General features: G+C 38.5%; 1 protein-coding gene across 1 annotated transcript in view; it reads left to right on the top strand.

Moving 5' to 3' along the window:
- The window catches only part of LOC110272186 (uncharacterized), a 62,020-nt gene extending 48,821 nt beyond the window's left edge, over window positions 1-13,199 (top strand). The window contains exons 3-9 of the mRNA XM_088487010.1: window positions 5,985-6,074; window positions 6,592-6,660; window positions 6,759-6,842; window positions 12,486-12,565; window positions 12,673-12,766; window positions 12,865-13,019; window positions 13,085-13,199. Of these exons, the coding sequence (XP_088343136.1) occupies window positions 5,985-6,074; window positions 6,592-6,660; window positions 6,759-6,842; window positions 12,486-12,565; window positions 12,673-12,766; window positions 12,865-13,019; window positions 13,085-13,199 (687 nt within the window). The remainder of the gene's footprint in view (window positions 1-5,984; window positions 6,075-6,591; window positions 6,661-6,758; window positions 6,843-12,485; window positions 12,566-12,672; window positions 12,767-12,864; window positions 13,020-13,084) is intronic.
- Window positions 13,200-19,621: the final 6,422 nt, after the last annotated feature.

The following is a 19,621-nucleotide window of genomic DNA, read 5'->3' as shown; positions in this document are numbered from 1 at the left end:
AGCTTTTGTATCCTTCTTTATCTCCTTGGATGATGGTGCATCTTACCCTCCAAGAGATTCATTGACTTCCTGCAAAGTTATTGGAAGTTGCTTGTTCCACAAGCACTTGAGAGATGGTTAGCATGCATGTATGCTTGTGATTTTCTGAACTTAAGTTGGTGTGTGAACACCAAACTTAGTTCCTTGCCTACTTCTATATGCAGTAGAGTGAATACATGCAAGAAACATCAAGTTTTTTTATTAAGAAAACAAACTATAAACTAGAAAAAAAATTATGAACTAGAAAATAGACTATGAACTAGAAAACAAACTAGGAACTAGAAACTAAACAATTGTTAAGTAGTTTCTCTGATTGTTTGGAGCTAATAACTAGTCTTGCTGAGGGTGCAATGTGTTCTTAATGAAATCTGTGGTGGAACACCAAACTTAGTATTACACATTCACCCTTAAATTTCTTTGCTGTACAACACCAAACTTAGCTGCTTGCAATATAGAGAAATCTACTGAACTTTCTTATTGAAACAGTAAAGGAAAAGAGAGTTACCTCTGGTTGGGTTGCCTCCCAACAAGCGCTTCTTTAATGTCACTAGCTTGACATGCTGTTCATGACTTTCTTCCTCTTCTTCCAGTTTGTTAAGAGGAATGACCTCAGGGGGAAAGAAGATCAAGTCAGTATCCCTTGTCTTGGCCTATTCCCAGCAAGCTTCCTTTTGTTAATTACTTGATTGAACTTGCTTGCTGGATCTGGGTTGGATTGCTTGTGGTTGACCTCTTCTTCTTTCATGATATGTTAAATTGTAAATTGGTCACAATCCTCTTTTTGGTGCTCTTGTTGGTTGTCTTCACTTCTCAGATATCAAGACTTGAGTGTTATGTGATGGTTGGAGTGTCTGCTGCATCAAAATCTTCTTGAATTGGTGGTTCACTTAACCTATCCTCTATGCAGCTCTCTGCTTCAATTGTGTGTGGACTTCCTTTATTGACTTCCTCCCTTTCTTCTACATGATGTTCCATTGAGTCCTTTGGGGGTGAATTTTCATGTTCCTCTGTCACCTCAATTAGCTTCTGTGGATATCAAATCATAGGTTAAAATGCCTCTGGAGCCTCCTTCTTCGTTGAACTTTCACTTGTTATCAGTGCCTCTTTTACTTGCTTTTCTAATTCCTCCTTTGCACTCAACATCTAGTTCAAACACAGTTCCATGTTTTTGAAACAGGTTTCTTGTTCTGTAAAAGATTTCTTTATTTTCTCTTCATATCTATCAAGCATGGACTCAAGTTTTGAGAGTCTTTGGTTCATGGAAGTTTGTGTGGGTTGTGAGTTTTGGAAGGGATTTTGTGTTGAGGCATAGTCAAGTGATGAAGAATTTTCATATGAAAAACTGGGAGGTGGGGTTAGACAATTTTGCATGAATGTATCTGAGGCATAATCAAGTGATGATGGCTCTGGATGGTTAAAATATGGAGCATTAGAATTCCCTTCCCAGCCACAATTTGTGTAGTTGTCATAACAATATGAGTCATTTTGTGGCTGTAGGAGGTATCCTATTTCACTTGATTGTTCATACACCCACATTCCTTGTTGATATTCCCAGCCACCATAAGGATAATGACATGAATCATTTTGTGGTGGTGGGCAATATCCCATGTAATTAATCTGCTTAATCATTTTGTGGCCCTAGAGCATATCCCCACTGCGTGGATTGCTCATAATATGTTATTTCTTGGTGATATTCCCAGCCACCATGAGGATAATGACATGAATCATTTTATGGTGGTGGATAATATCCCATGAAATTGGCTTGATCAAAAGATAAGGTGAACTCTATTTGAATTTTGTAAAACACAATCACCAAGGAAAATTGAAACTCCTAATGTCACAGATAAGAATTTCTTAGTGAGGTAATAACACAAACATCTAAGTATGAAGAGAAAATAGAAAATCAAAAGAACTTAAATGACAAAAACCAAGAAAATGCTTAATCTAGACTCATCACCCACTTAATCATTGTCAATCTTAATCAATCACTGACAACGGCGTCAAAAACATGATGGCGAAAAATTGAATTCGCACAAACTAACCGGCAAGTATACCGGGTTGCATCAAGTAATAAAATTCACAAGAGTGAGGTCGATCCTACGAAGATTCATGGATTAAGCAACTTTAGTGAGGTGATATGTCTTGTTAAGTGAAATATTGAAAGTGTTGGTGAAAATTGATTAACAGAATGTAAATCCCAGGGAATGTAAATTACTGAATGTAAATTGACAGAAAACTTAAATGGCAAGAAACTTAAATTGCAGGAAAAGTAAATTGCATCAAATGTAAAGGGCTTTGGGTGCAGGGAAATTAAAGAGAACAGTAAATCAAGTAATTGAAATGAAGTCAAAGACTATTAACCGAAAGAAAAATTCATCAGGGATTGGAGATATCATAATCCACAATGAATCAAATGGGTCTCAACTCCTTTATCAATCATATGAGTATATCTATGGCAGATTGTAATTGATTGGATCCCAATTCCTTGACAACCCAATTTCTTGATCCAATTGTCATGAGAAGAGGTTAAGTACATGTCTACCATCCATAAGCCACACTAACTCTCAAGATCTCAATTCCTCCTGAATGGTGTTGATCAAGAGGGTTGTGAAGGATAGAGCTTCAATTCTAATTCTCATGATTCCCCTTTCGAGGCTCACGCAAGCATTCAACATATTCAAATCCCCTTCCGGAGTGAATGAATCTTAATCAAAACAGAGGATATCCTATAGCTACCCAAGCAGATTGAGAAGAAGAATAAATTCACTCAACATGTGAATTATAATAGAGCTCCTCCCCTAATGATTGGGGTTCAGTGGGTCATCGCTCTAAGAACAAGTGCAAGAAAGTTAAAATAAAAATGTATAATTGCAAAAGAACAGAAGTGCAGAAAATTTGAATTGCATAAAGTAAAACTGAATTCAGTACAATTTTAAAGAAGAAAGTGTAGAAAGTAAAATGGTTACAAAAGAGAAATTCTACACTAAGCTCTATGGAGTCTCTAATCCTCCAGCCTCTACTCCTACTACAGCTTACTACTACCCAAGCCTACTACTACTTAACCCTCCTCAATCCTATCAGAGAGCCCCCTATTTATACTCTTCTTTTCTTCTTTAATTAGGTCTTCAAGTACTTGGATGTGGGCCTTGGTCTTGATTCAAGCAAGTAAGAGGAACTCTTTGATGATGAACATTTGGCAACTAACATTCATACTTTGTATAGTGCATTTTGGAATGAAATTAGCCTTAACGTTGGTAACCATGTTTGTATAAAAACGTTGGGTCAAATGTTAGTTAAAAAAAATGAAGTCTGGGTGTTGCCAGCAATGTTTGACTCAACATTGGTGCACCAACGTTCATGCACTCACGCGTGTGTGTGGCCCACGCGTATGCGTGGATGGTTGAAGAACTGAGGATTGATGGTTTAGAGGTTATAATAAACTCTCGTTGTAAGTATAGTTACTAAACCAAGCAATCAACCTTTCTTACAAACGTTTTGGTTGTCACAAGTAACAAACCCCTTTAAAAATTGTTAACCGAGTATTTAAACCTCGGGTCGTCTTCTCAAGGAACTGCAGGGAAGTATGTTCTTATTATTGGCTATAAAGGTTGTAATCGGGGTTTAGAAGGTGAGAAGCAAGTGATTTAAATGACAAATGAAGTAGATGGCAATTAAAATAAATAAATACTGTAAAGCAAACTTCTGGCAAGGTAAGAGAAATTGGAAGTCCAACTTAGTTATCTCTCTCAATTATAATGAAAGTTGAATCTAAATTCCACTTAGTTAACCTTTACTAAAGTAAAGGAAAGTCAAGGGACTAATTAGTTTGACCTTCGAATCCTATTTATTTCCTAAAAAAAAGTTGGGATTATTGAAGTTCAGTTCAATTAGCAAGATAACGATTATCAATTATGCTGAGTTTAATAATGTTGAGTTACTGATTTCTTAACCAAGACCAAAAGGGAAAAAGTAAAATTGTTGGAATAAAAATGTCCTTAGATAGAAAGCAATGGTAACACAAATTAAGGAGAAAGCAATCAATAACTGAAATACCTCAAATAATCATTAATTCAAATAATAACATGGGAAGGATTAATAAGTCAAGTCACTACAAGAAAAATACCCATTCGGCCACACTTTTTTTAAGCTACATTTGAAAAGCGTAGCCTATTCTATGAATAGGCTACGCTTTTCTCCGTGTTGCCTTTTTATAAGAGAAAAGGATACACAATTGTGGCATCATTTAAAAAGTGTAGCCTTAGGTATTATAGAAATTACTTATAAAGCGTAGCCGTAGGTTGATATCTATAAATTCACTTTTCGTATCAAAGGAGATACGTTTAGAAAGTAGCCTATTTATTAAGTTTTGGGTGCATTTTAAAAGTGATGCCTAATGTATCTAGTGCAAAAAACTTAACACAACTCACAAACACTTAGTAATTTTTTGTTTCCTTTTCACCAAATCACATACTACACTCTCTCCCTCACTTACCCTCTTTGCGTGGTACCCTAACCTAGAATCAGAACCCATCTCACCTCTCTCTTCTCTCGCCACTCTGTCCCTCAAGCCTGTCGCCGGCTCCTCAAGCTTTGGTCACCCCCTCAAGCTCGTCGCTGCCCGCCCCCTCAAGCTTGTCACGGCCTCAAGCTCTGTCGCCGCCTCAAGCTCACGTCGCCGCCTCAAGCTCGTCGCCGCCTCGAGCTCGCGTCGCCGCTTCAAGGTCATCGCCGCTCAAACTCTGTCGCGCTCTATCATAGTTCGTAAGCTTGCCTTCCTGCTTCGGCCATCAACGCTTCCTCGGCCCTGAGTCTGGGTTTAGGGTTTCAGCTTCGGCTCGGGTCTTCCATCAACGCTTGCTTCGTCTCTCTGCCTATGTGAGTTTCATCTTCAGCCCTGTTATTTCTCTTTCAATTTTATTGCTGTAAATTATTAGTACATCTTGAATTTATTGCTCAAAGTTGAGTTTGTTGCTGAAATTATGATTTAGCTAATGTTAATCTGCTGTAAATCATATTTGGAGAATTGAAGGTTTTTTGTTGCTGCCTGAAAGTTATCATAGTTATCATAGCTGAATTTGTTGCTAGAATTCTAGAAGTAGAATTTGTTGTCAGCTGTAAGTTGAATTTGATGCTGAACATATCATAAATGTGGTTGTTGCTGGATAATTGAGTTGAGTTGAATTTGTTACTAATCCTTGTTGTTGTTGTGTTGAATTTGTTCTGATTAGGGGAGGTTCTGCCATTATTTGTTTTTTAATTAAGAAGCATCATGTTCTATTTTTAATTTGTTTTTGGTTTTAATGTTTCCCAATTATTCTTCATTATCAAGGGAAAAACTAATTGATTTATGGAGTAGTTTATTTTATTTGATTTTAATTTTTCCATTCTTTTTATCTGGTGGTGTTTCAAATGAGAAATTAGTTTGCTCTATGTTATGGTGGTTGAATTCGATGGACTTTTATTGGAACTCTATTTCATTGATGATGGATTATTCTAAAGAAGTGGCATTTGGTCATTACAAGGTGCTGCTCTTGCTATATTCTATTATTTTTAGAACATTGTGTTACTCCTCTACAGAATCAAAGACTCAGAGTTGGTTGAGCTATGTTTAGTTTATTTATCAATAAAATCTTTGGGAATATTGGTAGTGCACTTGATTATACATAACTATTTTTGTATTAGATATATTGTAAATTTGTAATTAGGTGTAAATCTTTGCTTCAAGTATAGAAGGTTCAGACGCTGAGGAGTTTTTAGCTCGTGCAACACATCAAAATGCAAATCCACAATAAAATACTTTTTCTAGTCTCTATTATTGATCCAAAAAAAAAATCATGTTTGCTTTTCTTAATTTACAGGTTGGCATGCATGTGAGGCAATTCTATTTGTTTCGAATGATGTTTTGCTTTCATTTATTTTAATTGATATCTTTTAATCTCTTGTAGGTGGTTGTTGACCTTGATTATAATCATATCACTACATCAGAGAAAATTCCACCTATTCCTGAGCCAGAATACCGCTTCTTGCGTGGTGAGGTAATCAAGTTATTATACCCCAGTGTAATTGGAATTGATGAATTGAAGGCTGGAATATATAGTGTATCTGAGCATTATACTAAATTTATGGCTAAGCAGTGGGGAGCGGATCATGACCTTCAGTTAAGGTGATCCTTCGATGGTAGATTATTCATTGTTTTCCATTCTTTTTAGGTTCACCGTCTCTGAATAAATCATATGAAAGTGAATGAGATGCTAGATTGATGAACATTTTTATGAATTCTTAATTTAGTTCCCTGGAAAATATTATGGTACACTTTATTCTAAACATTGCTGATTGATATTTGTAATAAAATATTGAAATTTTCTCACATAGATGAACTTGATGCCTGCCTGTTATACCAAGAATGATTTGTGCTTTGCTCATTGTAGTTCTAATTTATGTTGTTTCTAGGTTCCTTGTGGACCGTCCAATTTATTATTTTGGTTCCTTGTGGACAGTCCAATTTATTGTTTAACTTTTTTGTGTCTTATTGTCACCATGTTTCTTGTGCAGGATGATATTCTTAAAGTTCTTTGCAACACTTTTAAGTGGCTATCGGAATTTCCTAGTATGAATATTCTAGTTCTTGTTTCAAGAATTTAGTTTTCAATCTTCCATGAGAAAATTTTGGTATGACTTTTCATTGTTCATTTTCTTCTTTTTTCCTATTTTGGCATCAGGAAAATAGTTCCACTCAGGTCTTCAATACTCAAGCTTTCTTGAAGAAATGGTCTCGAGCTACTAACCAATCACCAGAGCCAATGGTAATTTTTAACTCATAACATGGGGTGTGTTCTCCAATTAGCAGCGATGGAAATTCCAATGATTAAATTGATCCTACTAATGATTAGATTTCCATTGTTGATTATGATGGTTAGAAGTCTCATGGATGTACTAATGATAATTACATTGGCTGGGTTTAAATCATGTTTTATCAAAGAAATGCTAATTCCATTCTTATTATTGATGTAACTACCAAAATTTAATTTATATTATAATCTCTTTTTTGCACTCATCATGATGATGTGACATGATGGGTTTTGATTCAATGCAAGGGAGAGCTTCTATTCCTCAGTGACGTCTCTTACTAGCTAATTTAATTTGCATTGTGATACGTAAAAAAATTAATTTCACGTAATTACCGGCAAGTATACCGGGTCGTATCAAGTAATAAAACTCACTAAGAGTGAGGTCGATCCCACGGAGATTGGTAGATTAAGCAACTTTAGTTAAATGGTAGATTTAGTCAAGCAAACATGGTTTTGATTTCATGAGATTTGTGATTTTTTGAACATAATTGCAAAAATTTAAATGGGAAGGAATTTAAAGAACTAGAAGAGAGAAAGAAGATGAAAGTAGATAACTGAAACTTAAAATGCAAGAAACTTAAATGACATTAAAGATAAATTGCAAGAAAGTAAAGATTGCAGAATTTTAAAAAGCATAAGAGTAAATAGCAAGAAATATAGAAACAGAATGTAAATGACAAGAATAATGAATTGCAAGAATGTAGAAGGGAATCGGGTAATGGGTATTCAAACAACTAAAGAGCAAAAGAAATGAGAATTGATGATGGAGAGGATCATTAGGGATCAGAGATGCAAATTCTCCTGAATTGATGTTGATCAATTCCTTCTCAATCATGGGTATAGATCCATGGCAAATTGTGGGTAATTGAGTCCCAATCTCTTGGTAACTCAATTTCTCTCAACACAACCAATTGCCACTCTCGTGATCTAATTGTTCATGAGAAGAGATGAAGTTCAATTTCTAATCCAAGCCACACAACTTCCAAAACCTCAACTAAGGAAGGTACATCTCACATACCAACCAAAGTGTATTGATCAAGGAAATCATGAAAGGATGAACTCTAAACTGAATTATGTGACTCCTTTCTCAAATTCACCACATAATTCATATAGATTAATCCCTCTCTCGATGGTGATTGAATCGTTGAAGAACAAGAGTTTCTTCTTGGATTAACCACTTGAATTAAGAAGGAGGAGAAGAGTTATCAATTCATTCAAACAAGCAGAGCTCTTCCCCCTAATGAAAGTGGGGTTTAGTGAATCATAGCTCCAATTTCAACAACAATTGCAATAGATGAAAATTAAACTAAGTGTAGAGAAGAATGAAGAAGAAGAAGAAGTTCTTAAAACTGTAATTCAAAGTTACAAGAAAAACAAAATAGAAAACCGGTGAGAAAAAGTGGAAACCAAAAAAACTCTAAAAGTAAAAGTGTCTAAGAGTAAAAATTGCTAAAAAAATAAAAGTCAAAAGTAAAAGTCTCCTCAAAGTACCAAACTCTTCTCTATTTATACTACTCCTAAAACTCCTTCAGAGATCTTTAGTTTGGGCTAGCAATGTGGGCTTTCTCTTTGTTGAATTCATGACTCAATGGAAGAAGTATTGCTAAACTTGGAAGGAGGAGTTCATTCATAATGCTTCTGGCCCAATGGCTTGGCGTTTTTGCCAATAACGCTAGCCTTAATGCACGTTGGCAACGTGCAAAGTATTTTCCTGGAAGTGGGCATTGGTGTTTGGGTGTTGTTAGCCCAAGTTGTTGCTAACAACATGCTTTTCTTCATCTTGACTCTACTTTCATGCTTAATGTTGCCCAGAATTTGAGTGTCAATTCTTTGCTTCAATATGGACTATCATACATCATTGGAAAGCTCAGAGTGTCTTCTTTCTAATGCATTTGGAATCATCTCAATTGGATTTTTCTAGCTCAAGTTATGCTTCCTCAAAGAAGGTAAGGTCAGGCTGCCAAGTTTGTTGAAGTTGTTGCTGAACACGCCCCTCTCTTCCAAGTTGGCAACGTGCCAAACCTCCCAAGGCTGAAACATGAGGCTGGCGTTGTCCTCAAACATGCCTCCTTGTTGGCACGTTGGCAACGTGCTCGTTGCTTCCCTCCAAGGCTCATTCATGCCTCCTTGAATTCCAACTTCATGTTCTTGTTTTTGGGTCTAAATATGACTCTGATTTGAGCTTCCATTCCATGCTCCAATATAGACTATTATATATGGTTGGAAAGCTCTGAATGTCATCTTTCCAATGAAACTGGAAGCATATCAATTGGATCTCCGTAGCTCAAGTTATGCTCCATTGAAGATGACAAGGTCAGGCTGCCAGGTTTGTCGGCGTTTTTGACAAACACGCCTTCACATTCTCAAGTTGGCAACGTGGGTTACCTTCTAAGGCTGCTAAGCTTCGCAGGAATTGCTAGCAAACACGCCTTCACCTTACCCAAGTTGGCAACGTGGGTTATACCTCCCATGGAGCCAAATTTTAGCAAGGGCGTTGCCAACTTGGATTCCAAGTTGCCAACGTGTTTAGTTTCTGAGGTTCCAAATGAGGCCCAATTTTGAAGCTTCAAACTAATGTCAAACCCATACCATGATATATCATTGGAAAGCTCTAGATATCTACTTTCAAATGCCGTTGGAATCACCTCATTTGGAGCTTTGTAGCTCAGGATATACTCCATTGAAGGAGGTAAGGTCAGGCTGTCCAGCTCACCAGCGTTTTTGGCAAACACTCCTTTGTTCTTTCAAGTTGCCAACGTGGGTTGTTTCATTCCAAGGTTGCCTAGCTGCTAGCGTTGTTGATGAACACGCCCTTATAACTCCAAGTTAGCAACGTGCTCATGGTTGCTTCCTAGCTCCAAGTTTGCTGCGTTGCCAATGAACACGCCAATGAACCCACGTTGGCAACGTGCTCCTTTCTGAGGCTCCAAATGAAGCCAGCTTTTGAAGCTTCAAATGAATGCTAACTCCATACTATGATATATGGTTGGAAATCTCTTTATGTCTACTTTCCAATGCCACTGGAATCACTTCCTTTGGAGATTTGTAGCTCAAGTTATGCTTCCTTGAAGAAGGTAAGGTCAGGCTGCCATGTTCGCTGGAGTTGTTGCTTAACACGCCCCCTTTCTTCCAAGTTGGCAACGTGCTGGCTTCTCCAGGGCTGCTTCCTTGCTTGGCATTGCCTTGGAACACGCCCATGCTTTCCAACGTTGGCAACGTGCCTGAATTGAAGAATCATCATCCAAGTTAGAAACGTGCTCTTCATTCTCAAGGTTGCCTAGCTTGCTTGTATGATGCGTTGCCAATGAGCACGCCTATGTATCTTGGCGTTGGCAATGTGCTCTTCATTCTCTAGCTGGACAAAATCTTCTAGCTCAGCATTACCTTGTAGCATGCCAATGGAGGCTGGCATTGGCAACGTGCTCGATGGGTGGAGATCCAAGGCTTGCTGCGTTGCTTTGGAACACGCCTCTTGTTCCTGGCGTTGGCAACGTGCATCTCCCCTTCCTGGGCCAAGTCTTGACGTTGTCCTCAAACACACCCCCCATCTCTAGGTTGGCAACATGCTCGAGGCTTTGAAATTGCTTCTCTCCAAGGCCTTGCTTGCAGTGTTGCCTCTAAACACGCCTTTGGACTCTGGCGTTGGCAACGTGCATGAACTTCTGACTTGCTCCCCAGATTTGCTTGCTGCGTTACCATCAAACACACACCCTTTCTCCAAGTTGGCAACATGCTTGAGTCTTCATCGTTCTTGCCAAGTTTTGCTTCTTGGCGTTGTTGCCAAGCACTCAAGTAGTAGTGCAAGTTGGCAACGTGCAACCCTTCCCAGAATCACTCTCCAGGGCTGCTGGCGTTATCACCAAACACACTAGTAGTAACCCAAGTTGGCAACGTGCAAGTCCTCTACCTCCTTGCCAAGCTTGATGTATTCTCAAGGCTTCTTGCTCCATTGCCTTCTTGCTCCAGGGCTCTTTGCTTCACCTATTATAAACCAAAGAAACTTCTTCAAAATCTTGCCATCTTATGCAATAATTTTCAAGGGAATCATTCACATCAACTTATATATAAACTCCTTGAGTCATTTGCATGAATTATGCCAAATTTTACTTAGTTCTTGGTTCATGGATGCATGGAGAAAAACTCACAAAATTGCTTGTTTATTTTAGTAATAATGAACGAAATTGAACTAAATTTAACTAAACTAACTAGTTAAAATAGCAAATATGCGAATGCATCACATTGCTTCCACATTTATTTACTACTATTCTTACTGGCTAATTTAATTTGCATTGCTTACTCCAAATTTTAATTTTTCATACATAATAAGAGTTCAGTTGTGAGTTGTGACAGGGACAAGCTACCTTGTACGAGAGACTAGTTTTTTATGTTGTTAGTTATTTAATATCTAAAGATAGAGATGATGACGTGGCTTATGAATTACATGCTAAAGTGAGTTCACCCTTATGAATTACATGCTGTTAGTTATTTAATATCTAAAGTGATTGATTCCTCTTCTTGTTTCAGGTTCTATTAAGGATTCAAAAACTTGAATGCTCCAAGATAATCCACCTAGAACTCAAGGGAACCAATGCATGTTCCAAAGTCAATTATCATCAGGCAATAATTCTCTTACTGGTTACAAAAATTGATAGCATCTTGTCATGGTTTGCATAGAAATTAATCCTAATCTTTGATTTGATATTTGTGATTCAGATGCAGCTTGCAAGGGAAACATGAATTCAGAGGAAGCTGCACAAATTTCCAAAAGAACTAGTAGGCTTCATCTTCTGCACAAAATTCTGCTTCATCTTTAGTTAAGTTTTGTTTGCTTTCTATTTCTTTTTGGTCTTTAGTTTCATCCTATATTATTATTAGTTAACTGGTTTCAATTTCGTTCCTTGGGTTTGAGTTTCTTCTCCAAAATCCCTGGTTGAATCATGGATAAGAGCATGTTAGCTGGTTTTGAATCACTTCTAGAAGCTGATCAGCAAAGAATGGCATCCATGATGGAATAGGTTCAAATTTGTGATAGGTACCTCCTCTTCACTCTATCTGTTAACTAATTTCATGTGTTTTGATTTGTGCTTCATGTTCCTAAAATTCTAAGTTAAGTCAGCACAAATAGTTTCAATTGGGACAAGGTTTGAAGGTTTATGCTTATATATCTTGAGTGTTATCCATTTCTATAAACACAGCCTGCAAATTCTCATAGATTTCTGATTTGCTGTCTTTCTGCTTATATCGAGTGCTATCCATCTCTAATTTATGTTGTTATTACTTGAGTTTTCTTTTTTAATTATTGTAGTTAACTTGTTACTACTGTGATTCTATTCTGTTGGTTGATTCTATTAGTTGATTCATGTTCTTGTTATTTTTCTTTTTCCATATTTTTTTAACTATGATTTTCTATTTAGGTTGTTACTATGATTTCTATACTGCGTGATTTTTCTGTTGCCATCATCTTCTAACTGCTCACCCAACACCACCAGCATCTGCTGTCTTTGCCGCCACTCCTCTGTTTCTTTTAATCTTGAAGTTTACTGTCTTTGCTAACTAAATTTTCTATTTCCCTTTTGTTGTGCCGAATTGTTGCAACAGGTTGATAGCACCGTTAAGCATAAACAAAACTTTGATAGATTTCTGATTAGTCAGAAACCCCTTTCCAACGTTAATACGAGGTTCAACCTTTTTTTGAAAGCTTCATGGTTATACTATAGTATTGCTATATTCCTTTACATAATATCTAAAATTTTGCTTTCTTTATATGATCTTTGAAATCAAATAGTGCTAAAAAACGTGATCACTATTACTCACTTGCGGAAGATTTTCTCGAGATTACACCTCGGAAGACAATTGGAGAATTGAAGGAATGTAAAGAAGTTAGTCATTTTTTATTATTTTTCACTTTCTTTTTATGTTCATCATTCAAGTCCAAATTAAAATACTAATGCCCTTTTTATTGTTACTTTTCTTTTAGGATGGTGATTATGCTGTGTATGGTACAATTATGGGAGTGATTGGTGGACTTGATTGGTTTGTTGCTCAATATAGATGTGGCACTGAAGTTGTTCTGAAGCTTGGGTCATACTATTGTGAAAAGTCTTCAAAGCATGTTGATTTGTTTTCTTTGAAGTTATAGTGTTGGTATGAGGTTTATTTATGTTGATTATTTCATTTGTATATATTATAAAAAACAGGTATAGAATTAAGGTGAAAGTTATTGATTCCTCAGGGAGTGCAACCTTTGTCATATTTGAAAAGCTTGGATGCCTTTTGCTACATAAGTCCTGCACTGAGATTTTTATTATTTAAAGAAATTATTTAGTATAATTATGTATTTGTTTTTATTTTATAATATTCAACTTATTTAAATAAAAATACAAAATTATTATACATGTAATCATATTATTAATTATTATGTTGTATTAATAATTATTAGAAAATTATATATAGTAGCTATAGTATAGAGGAAAAAAAAAGAGACCTAAGGCTACACTTATATACAGTAGCTATAGTATACCAAAAAAAAAAAAGAGGGACCTAAGGCTACGCTTATAAAAAGTAGCTATGGTATATAATGGGGTTACGCTTTATAAGTGATGCAGTAGCGTTGAAAAGCGTAGCCTATTTTGGAAGAATGAAAGTTGAAAAGCGTAGCCTTTGGTCCTGAACAGCATCACTTGAAAAGCGTAGCCTATTCCCAAACGTCAAAAGCGTAGCCCTTGGTGCAGAAAAGCGGAGCCTTTGAGAATAGGCAACGGCCGAATAGGAATCACCCCAAGAAGCGTAGTTGTAGCCCAAAAAGCGTAGCCGTAGCCTAAGGCATCATTTTTTTTCACTTTTAGCTACACTTTTCAAGTGTACCTGAATGGGTGTTTTTCTTGTAGTGAGTTGGCAACATTTATAGGTACGAATAAAAGCATTAAAGTAAATATTAAACCTGGATCGAGAGTCACTCTTACAAACTAAGAGAAGTCCTAAATCCTAATCCTAATCCTAAGAGAGAGAGGAGAGAACCTCTCTCAAACTAAATCTAAATCATGGAAAGTGACAATTGGCCAGCTCCCTCTGAATGGATGCGTTCCCCCACTTTGTAACCTCTGGTCTATGCCTTCTGGACTTGGATTTGGGCCAAAAAGGGCTTCAGAATTCGCTATGAGCGTTTTCTGCAATTTCTGGTGCGTGGCCTCTGTCACGCGTCTGCGTGGGTCACGCAGTCGCGTCATTCAGAGCATTTCTTTGCCACGCGGTCGCGTCAGTCATGCGACCGCGTGATGTGCGTTCTGCTTAAGGCACGCGGTCGCGTCAGTCATGCGGCCGCGTCGCTACTGATTCGCGCTTGGCGCGCGATCGCTTCGTCCATGCGATCGCGTGGATGCCAGTTTCTTCAGAGGCTCCGTTTTGTGCTTTTCTTCCATTTTTGTATGTTTCCTTTCCATCCTTTAAGTCATTCCTACCTTAGAAGATTTGAAACTACTCAACACACTAATCACGGCATCGAATGGAAATAAAGGTAATTAAAAATAATTAATATTAAAGCATAGGAAACATGTTTTTCACATACATCACATAATAAGGAAGTGAAAGTAAAACCATGGAATTAATATGAATAAGTGGGTGAAGGATTGAATAAAACACTCAAATTAAGCACAAAATATATCATAAAATATGGGTTTATCAACCTCCCCACACTTAAACAATATAATGTCCTCATGCTAAATCCAAGGTAAAGAACAAGGTAAGGTTAAAGGAGTGGAATGTTATGCAATGTAACCTATTCTAAATGCATCTACCTAAATGAGTCATGCAATTCTAATTTATCCACTCATATATAAAGCTTACATGTAGTCAAATTAATTTACATCCTCAAGGAGTCATATATATATATATATATATATATATATATATATAGCCAACCCTTAAATAATAAAGCATTTTAGTAAATGAGATGGGAAATAAAAATATTGTACAAACTTGCAAAACAATTAGTAAATTAAGCACAGATATATGTTGATGAGTTATTGAACCCTCACTGGATTTTGTGTTTACCCTCTAGTCACTCAGTGTTTATTGGGTTTATTCACTCCACTTTTCTTTTTATTTTTACTTTCTATAACTTTGTTCTTCATCTAACCAATCAACAATTATAGAGTACAGTCATACCAAAAGTCATGAGGTCTTTAATTAAGGTTGTAATGGGGCCAAGGTAAAGGTAAGGATATATGTATAAGGCTAAGTGAATCCTTAATTAGACTAAGATCTCACCTAACATACATATTTAGTAGAATAAGCTTCTTTACCAATTTTCCCATATTATCCCACTTGTTGTCACATGCTCATGTTTCAATTTTTGTTTTTATCCCATGTGCATTGCTTTTATTTTGCATTAGGGAATTCTTTTGTATTCCCTTTTATCAAATGCTGAAAAATAACTTTTTTTTAATGCACATGGTAATTGATCACTTTGATTTCTCATGAGCATGCTTCCCAAATTTTTTGAATTATTTTATTTCTTTCAACTTTTCAACCTTTTGTTTCTATCATCCATGTTCCCAATAGGTTTCCCACATTTTAATCTATTCATAATTTTCTATCTTAAGCTAACCAAGGATTCAACTTGGGATTTTATTTTGCATTTCTGCTTAAGGCTAGTAGTGTGGCTAAATAAAATAAAAGGGATTTTAAAGGCTTAAGGGGGCTAACAAGGGTGATGTGAAAGGTAGGTTATTTTGGGGTAAGTGAGCTAAAATCAAATAATGGCCTTAATCATTCTTTTGGCATGTATCTATATTCTATAATTGGACGTATAGATTAAAGCAAAGTAAAGAACATCAGAATAAAAAGAAGCGAAACACACAGGAATGAAATTATGGTTTGAATGCAACCATACAATTAAGTTCAATACTCACAGGCTGTGTGTTCTCTAACTCAAGCATCATATATCATTCATATATGTTATGCAGGTTTAGTTAAAAATTCCCATTATTCTCATAAAAAAAATTATTTAGGGTAGCCTTTAAAGTTTTAATGTTCCTCCTTGATGAAATGTTGTCAACTTAACTATATGATGTAATGCTATATATACAAGGTTTATGGATTTAAATCTGTTATGTTCAATTTCCTAGCTTACTTCCTTTTTATATTTTTCAATTTAACTATGCTATCTTACGCTAAAAAGGGTAAACTATACTAATTAATCCACTAATAAGTCAGAATTGCAAACTAAACTAAATAACTAAAAATATGAACTAAAAATGCAAAAATGCAAAAATAGAGTAAAAATACATAAAAGCAGCAATGTATCAGTACTCAAAAAAAAAGAAAAATACAGAAAAATATCCAAAATAAAAGAAAAAAGAGATGTAGTAGTTCACCAAAATAAAACGCCAGAGATGGCGACCTCCCCACACTTAAAATGAAGCATCGTCCCTGATGCTCAGTCAGGCCGGGGGTGAAAGGGTGTCATCATTGGTAGGGATGGTAGCTGGAGGCTCTGTGGTGGTGGTGGGCTGAGGGTCTAGCTGCTGTAGAGGCAGTGCTGACTGGATCGGGATCTCCGGATCTGCAGCCTCTATCTGATGCGTAACCTCCTGATGCGAGACAGCCTGCTCTGTGGCTGTCCGCTGATGGGTCTCCTCCTGGAAATGAGTCTCCTCCTCGTGCTCATCCTCCTCCGCCTCTGATGGCTCAGATGGTGTGTCGGGCTCAGAGGGAATGTCACCACCCTCTCGGATCATCAGCTTCAGATACGAATAGCGTCGCTGGCTGCGACGCTCCAATCTCTCATACCGGCGCCGGTTACGGCGCTCTATCTGATCAAGCTGTCGGAATAGGCGGTGCACGAGACGGTATACGGGCTCAGAGGCAGGTGGAGGTGCAGTGGTAGCAGCAGGGGCAGCAGTGGCAGCTGTGGATGAAGAGGGTCCAGCAGACGGTGGGACTGTCTCATCAGTAGCAGTGAAGGGTGGTGGTCTGTAGCCCAAGGCTAGGAAGTTCCTGCTGTGAGGAATGATCTTCCTGCAGTCTGCCGCTGGTGGTCTCTTATCGGCATCCTCCCATGGCACGTCAGCTCGACGGCCTAGCTGTGTAACCAGGTACGGAAAAGGGAGGGTGCCTCGGACGTGGACCCTAGCCATATAATGCCGGATAAAGCGTGGTAGATAAAGGTCCTTACCCTCCAGCACACACCATAGGAGGGTGATCATAGCAGCTGGGATCTCCGTCTCATGAGTACTCGGCATGACATAATTGCTCAAGATCTGGTGCCATAACCGAGCCTCATCATTTAAGTACGCCCTCTTGATCCCTCTAGGCATGGTGGTGTCCTGACCCATCTCCCAAGGAACAGTCGGATCGAGAGCTATCCGTGCCATTATAGCATCCCAATCAAACTGCATCAGGCGCATGTCCTCCTCAGCCTTTGAATAACCATCAGGTTGATCGGACTTGGCTGGGAGCTGGAGAATGTCCTCTATGGCCTCCTCAGTGACCAGAATTTGTTTTCCTCTCAGGTTTACGGTATCTAGGGTGGTGAGGTAGTAGTTGCAGTAGAATTCCCGGACCCAAGATGCGTTGACCTCTGTCCGTGTTCTCTCCAGAAAGAACCAGACCCTTTGCTTGATTTGCTCAGTGGTGTACTGCTGGAGTGCTTCTGGAATTTTCAGAGTTCTCTCCAGGTATAGATTCCTGGAGTTTCCAAAAGCCGGGTACTTCAGCTCACAGTACCGGTTTGCAAATTTTATTGGATCAGTTGCAGGGAGCAGCTGGTCAGCTTTTTCCTGCTGTGTAAAGTTCTTCTCCCGCCATGAGGAATCATGCATGAGAGCGATGATGGACTGGGAGGAATCTCCTCTCTTGCGCTTGCCAGTAGCCTTGCCTTTTCCTTTCCTCTGTGAGGCAGACATCCTGAAAAATGGGAAACCAGGAGATGGATAAAAATAGGGAAGCAAATAGGTAATTTAAATAAAGAAAACTCAAAGCGGCAAGGGAGAATTAGAATGAGGTAAATGAGTCAAGTAAATGTGCATTAAGGATTGTTTAGTAGGTTAAAATTTGGAAAGGAAGAATTGACAAACCAAAATGTATCAGAATTCAAGTTAAATAGAAAAATTGTCATTATGCCATGGTTAGAAAACTAGAGGAAAGTAAAAAAAAAATCATAAAAGAGATTTTGAAAAGGTTAGTATGGTTAGAATTTGAAAAAGAAGTTATTAAATTAAAATTAGTGAGTTAGTAAAATGTGGGTTAAGGTAAGTGGAATAAAGAAAATATTCCATATAACAAGGATTCACAATTATGACTAAAAATAACTCAAAACCTAACAAGGAAAACAGGGTGATGTTGATTCAAAGAGATATAAAGAAAGCAAGAATTGGAATCAGAATATCACAGATGCAGTTTACAAACCAGGAAATCAAAGAGGATAAGAAATTCTGCCATAGCATTCATGAAGTGGTTTGGGTAAGGCAGAGGACAACAGAGTTTAGATTGCCAAACCAAAACATGAATGAAAATAATTCACAAAAAATTTGGGCAGCATTCCGGCTAAAATTGGATTGTCCCAGAAAATAAACAGCAAACAAGGCAGTTCATATGAATTAAAAACATGCTGCAGTTATCTATAATTAATAGAAACATGAAAATTCAGAGTAACAAGCAGCAAATACAGGAAATCACAGCATATGAACAAGGTCACAGAAACAGCAGAATTGCAGTGTTGATAAAACAGAAGCATGAACAGTGCAAGTAAACAGACCTAGATCCACTAACCACAGCCTAAGCTACCTAACAACCTAAAAATCCACTACAGCATGCATATCTATCTATCCTAATTATGAACAGAAACAGAAAAAATTGTAAAATAACTGCGAAGGATAGGAAGGCGGCGTTCATCGGAACCTGGTAGGCGTGAGGAGTAGAACGGGGTAAGAAAGCGGCTGGGTGGTGGCTGCGGCAGCGTCTGGCGCGGTGGAGGGATACGGCGGCGTGGTGGCGGCTGAGGGGGGCAGTGGAGAAGGGGGTAATGGGGATAGGGTTTAGGGTAATTGATAGAGGAAGGGAGGGGGGTTGCTTGTGGGTGGCGGAGGGGGTGTGGCTGGGTTGGGTGCAGCGGTGTGAGGTGGGCAGTGGCGGAGAAGGAGGGAGAAAGAGGAAGAAGGAGAAAGAAAGAAGGGGAGGGAGGAAGGGGGTCGGTGGCGGCGGCGGCGACTGGGTGGTGGTCGAGGCGGCGGCAATGGTGGCTGGGTGGTGGTTGAGAGAATAGGAGGAAGAGAGGGAGTAGAGGGTTGGGGGGCTGCACGACTGATAGGGTTCGCGTGGCTGGGGGGGTTATATTTTCAAATCCACGCGATCGCGTGGGGGACGCGGTCGCGTGGTGGGGGTGAAAATGGGGGTGACGCGATCGTGTAGGTTGCGCGATCGCGTGAGAGGGGTAGGAGAGTGGATGACGCGATCGCATGGGTCGCGCAATCGCGTCGCTGGATATTGTGCTAAACGCACGACTCCAGCACCGTTTCAGTGCAACTCTCTGTCTCGTCCTAGGGTGTTGTGCAATCCATGCGACGCGATCGCGTCGCTCATGCGGTCGCGTGGGATTGGTTTTGTGCAAGTGACGCGACCGCATGGGGCATGCGATCGCGTGGGCCAATTTGTGCAAAACGCACAAGGGCCGCACGATTCCAGCCTAACTCTCTGAACGTTGGATTTTTGACGCCGGTCTCTAAGGCACGCGGCCG

The sequence above is a fragment of the Arachis ipaensis genome, chromosome B5 (genome assembly GCF_059453495.1).
Source record: "Arachis ipaensis isolate K30076 ecotype BB chromosome B5, ASM5945349v1, whole genome shotgun sequence".
In the NCBI taxonomy this organism is placed as follows: Eukaryota; Viridiplantae; Streptophyta; class Magnoliopsida; order Fabales; family Fabaceae; genus Arachis; species Arachis ipaensis.
The sequence above is the reverse complement of the archived record's forward strand: the minus strand, read 5'-3'. Positions and strand labels throughout refer to the sequence as shown.